The 5,000-nt window shown below is 34.3% G+C and overlaps 1 protein-coding gene across 1 annotated transcript in view; it reads right to left on the reverse strand.

Moving 5' to 3' along the window:
• Positions 1-5,000, reverse strand: part of LOC145261073 (uncharacterized) — a 71,394-nt gene that overhangs the window by 22,211 nt on the left and 44,183 nt on the right. Inside the window, exon 6 of the mRNA XM_080119244.1 lies at positions 1,874-2,064. Coding sequence (XP_079975370.1) covers positions 1,874-2,064 — 191 coding nt within the window. The remainder of the gene's footprint in view (positions 1-1,873; positions 2,065-5,000) is intronic.

Genomic DNA, 5,000 nt, shown 5'->3' on the forward strand with positions numbered 1-5,000 from the left:
TAGGTTACATTTATGCTGAAACACCCTGTATCTTGAATTTGCCTGAATAATTTTTAGGCTAAATAGTGATCTATATATACCTTGTATAAAATATTAGTTTGTCCCAAAAGTTTGTAAACACTTGCAAAACAAATTTTACTCTCCAGTAATAATAAAAAAAAAAATCCTCAAAATAAAGACAATTTTCCAAGACTTTCTGCCATCGATCTGCCAATTTTCGGATCTGGTCAAAGTACCGTTCAGCTGGTTTCAAATCAAGGAATTCTTGACATGCTTCCTCGACTTTAACGAAGCAAATCGGCAACCCTTCAGAAAGGGTTGCATTGATCGGAAGATACTGTAATCGGATGGAGCACAGTTCGGACTGTAGGTTGGATGTAGCAGAACCTCAACGGCGTCCAGCTCTTCAAATTTGTCTTTGGTCTTCCTAGTGGTCTGTGACTCGACATTGTTCGGCTGCATCAAAGCGCATTTTCGGTTGATCAGAGCAGAGTACTTTTGCTTCAACTTTTTAGTTGTTTACATAAAATTTGACACCGATGGCACAACTATTCAGAACCAACTTGAAATTTAAATTTCCTTCATCTTCAGTAGCACAAATCTCTTCTGGTTTTCCCAGTTAAGACTTTGCTTCCAATTCCAAATTAAAACTCGCAGCTGAGTTTTATCAATTGTCATCTTGATTAGAAAGACGAAGATCACTATAATATAAAGGCCAAAATGAATTTTTTTTTTTTTTTTTTTTTTTTTTTTTTTTTTAAGTGTTTACAAACTTTTGGGACAACCTCAAATTATCTCTTTGCTACACACCAGTAATTATTCTGCGGCACACTTTTTTTTTTTTTTTTTTTTTTTACAGTGATCACCACTTATCAAGGCCCGGAAGCCACTCAGGGATAAGGGTTATTGCAAGTACATTACATTAGTGTGGAGATTTTATGAAGTGTTTAATTAAGGGGGCGGTTCATTAGGAATTTGTTAACATTGGACTTGAAGACATCCAAGTTGTAGTCCAGAGGGAAGCAGGCAGACGGAACAGAGTTCCACAGGCGTGCAGTTCTAAGAAAGAAGCTTTGTTCATGGAATCCGCGTTTTGATTTAGGCACAGATATAGAGTGGGGGAAATTTTTCACAGTGGATTCAGCTAGACGGGTGTTTTTCATGAAAGATTGGCGAGGGGGGACCAGAGATTGGAGTTCAGACGAGCACCTGCCATGGAAATAACGATAAAACAAGGATAGGCTCGCAACGTCTCTTCTGTGGGAGAGAGGTTGCAGGGTAGAGAAAAGGGCATCCCTCACTAAGCCACGAAGTCTATTTTGTACTCTGTCAAGGCAGGATAGGCTGTTTTTAGCAGCTCCTGCCCAGATATGGGAACAGTACTCCATCTTTGGACATACTTGGCTTTTATATAGATAGAGAATTGCATCAGTAGTGAGATATCTTCTGGAGCGGTAGAAGGATCCCACCATCTTTCCAGCGACCTTGGCAACAGACTAGATGTACGTGTTCCATTTCAGATCAGGAGTACAGTTACACACTGTTACAGAAGAGTAGTTGGGAATCATGGATGTAACCACCGACATCAAAAGAGTCGTGCAGCAGGACAGTAAGACACTTGGCATCCATTAGAGCGGAATATTCAAATAAGGAATGAAATATTACAATATTGTTTTTTTAAATGCCAACATTATCACTATAACATTACAAAATTTACTGGTGCAAGTTCAGAGTTCGACCTATTTAAAAAACAAAAAATCTTTATAAAATAAATGCAAAAACATTCAAAATTGCATGAAAATTCAATTTTTTTGCAAGTGTTTACAAAATTTTTGAGACAACCTAATAGTTAAATCCAAAAACTTTACTTAACCGGTCATCAAAGAATAAAGTTGAAGTTTAGCCAGGTTCACGGATTTATTCCAGCCATGCACTTGGATGCTTAGTCGGACAGTAGAACTTCGTGTCTCTTCAGGTTTTACCATGACATCTGATGCAAGCTCAAAATGCGCTTTTGATCCATTGTGAGTGGCTGCCTCTTTGTTTTCAAAGATCAAATCTTTACTTGAAATAAAAAAAGCAGAAAAAAAAAAATTAAAAGTAGGCAAATATTGCGTTCTCTGGCTAAAATATCAACTTTAATAGATCTATTGGTGTTTCTACAGATATTGAGGTGTTCGTGGAATGATGCTGATGTCTGTTCTTTGATTCTTATATGTAGGGGCCTCATTGTGTTATCCATGAAGAATTTCTTTCAGACTGAGCATTCTAGTCTATAGCCTATATGTGTGCGGTAAGAAGTGGTTGCGTCGGTTCATGGAGGCAATTAGTGTGCATGGTATTGGGTCATCATTGTGCTTGCATTTCGATAGTTGTTGTCTAAGGGACGGTCCTGAGGGGGCCAGTTGCATATTGAAGCCCTCCCTTTTGATAACCTTGCAGATAGATGTGATCTTGTAGCAGGTATTGGAAGGGAAGCTTCCAACACTTTGGGGGGGGGGGGTTCATCCTATCTCTCAATGCTTCACGAAAACTCCTCTCTCATTATATATATATACTAGCATGGGTGCCCGGCGTTGCCCGGGTGTTTGGAGGTGTATGCTGAGCAAAAAAAAAGGGGGTAATTTTTTAAACTTTGACCCCTATTATGACCCCTGAAAATTTATTGTTTTGGGCTCAAATCAAGTTATTAAGTTAGATCCATGTCCACGGAAGCTATATCTAAAATTTAAAGTGTGTAGACCCAAAATTGTCGGAGAAGTTTGGTAGAGTTCTCAAAGCTCAAATCGTTGAACTTTGACCCCTTAATCGCCAAATTTCTGGCTAAAAACCGATCACATAGATTTTTCCAAATCTCAGTACCCTGTATATCAAATTTCGAGTCTGTAGACTAAAAATTGACAGAGTTATTTCGTAGGGAAATGTACACAGACACACACACACACACACACACTTTCACTTTTATAGATATATAGATTTAAAATTTGAGTCTGACAGAATGACAAAATTATATTGCAAACCGATATATTAAACAAACGAACTTCAAAGAGACAAATGAACACATAAGTAAAAACAATTTGTATTAGAAAACATTTATTATTCCACGTCTTTTTTTTACAGACCTGACGACTGAGGTTCGCTCTTAATAAAAATTGTTTTTTATAGTCTTAATTTTGACTTCCTTTTTCATAAAAAACTAAAAAAAAAATCAAGAAAGAAAAGAAATTTAATTTTATTTTTTCATTAATTTCTTTCTGTGCAAAGCAATTCTTTCAAACTTACTCTGTTTCCAAAATGTTTGTATTTTATTCCCCTCCCCCTTCATTCATTTTCCTCCGCATCCTGGCAAGATTACTGTACACAGATTCGAAAAAATAGTCAAAAACAAATATATAAATAAATGTTATCAAAGGCAAGATAAGTTACTTTTCTACCTAACTGGATATCTTTTTTGTGTTTTTATTCAATGTAATATATTTATTCAGCTCGAAAAACATACAGTGTTTACCGATGTGTTGGAAAATTCAAGATGGCGTCTCACACCCTCTTTAACACCGTAAGTTTGGGAAAAGGTGTTATAAATAAAAAACTATACAAAATACTATTAAAAACCCGCCGAATATATGTCAACCTATGTCACGGTAACATATATTGAGCGAGTTTTTAACAGTATTTTAACAGGGCACATCGTAAAAACTGACCCATTAATTTTCCTGAAGTAAAAACTATATCGTTTTTAAACTTTTAAAACTGTACATTATAAAAAGAAAACTGTTCGAGTGATTTTTTTTTTTTTTTTTTACATGGGTGTCACCACTTATCAAGGCCCAGAGGCCACTCAAGGATAAGGGTTAATAGGTATACATTAGTCATTGTGATTTTAGCATAGTAAACAGTGGGAATTTTGTAACTTGGATTACTTGAAAAAGAAAACTGTTCGAATGATTGAAAATGAAAACAAAATAACAATGTAAATATATTGATAAGAAAAAAACAAAAACAAACGAAGTTTCCGTTTCAGGAACCCGAGTTTAATTTTATGTCGTAATCATTCAACTCGTTAGCGGTTTTATTCAGCGATTAGGGATAACCATACGACATATCTAATTACCAAAGCGATTTTTTTTTAATTTTTTTTTTTTTATTAAAATTAAACCTGTTTAGTTTTAATGAACCAATTTTTTTAAAGCCAACACTTTAGTTATTTTGAGAGCGTGCAACTGCACCCGAAAGGTTGATTAGGAAACTCCAAATCCTTTTATGACTCGGAAAAAAAAGGGCTTTTTTATCGGCTTAAATGATAAACTAATGTTAAATATTAGTATTTGCCATCGATTCTGAAATAAAATGAAATCCTGACATTGTGATCATTTTTGCAGGTGTTATGTGCCAAATATTGAAATAAGAATGTTTAAATTCAATTATTGTAATTTAAGTCTTTAAGTTTAAAGTCGATTTTATTTATAAAATATCTTTTTAGAAATCAATCTCAAAAACAATCTGAACAATAAATCTCTTTTGTTATGGCTAAGTTTTTGTCAAGGGTAGAAATTATAATAGACAAGTATTCATCCATGATGACATTTTACCGATTTCCTGGTTTACAGGTATTCTTGCTAAATTTCTTCGAAAGAATTGACATAAACAATACTTCAACTAAATACGTATATTTCATGCAATAATGACTTTTATTTCTTCTGACTTTTCCTAAACTAAACATAAAACATCGGTTAGGGTTAGTTTAACATTCTGTAAAAGTACCTTCCGTTTTTTTTTTGTTTGTTTTTTTTTTTGTACTTCTGCAGAGAAGGTAAAAAACCGATAAAAACTGGATATATTTTTCGTGTTTTTATTCAATTTAACATGTTTATTCAGCTCGAAAAGAATACAGTGTTTACCGATGTGTTGGAAAATTCAAGATGGCGTCTCACACATTCTTTAACACCGTAAGTTTGGGAAAAGGTGTTATAAATAAAAAACTATACAAAATACTATTAAAA

Source organism: Euprymna scolopes, chromosome 37, assembly GCF_053919585.1.
Source record: "Euprymna scolopes isolate OS-2025 chromosome 37, ASM5391958v1, whole genome shotgun sequence".
Taxonomy (NCBI): domain Eukaryota; kingdom Metazoa; phylum Mollusca; class Cephalopoda; order Sepiida; family Sepiolidae; genus Euprymna; species Euprymna scolopes.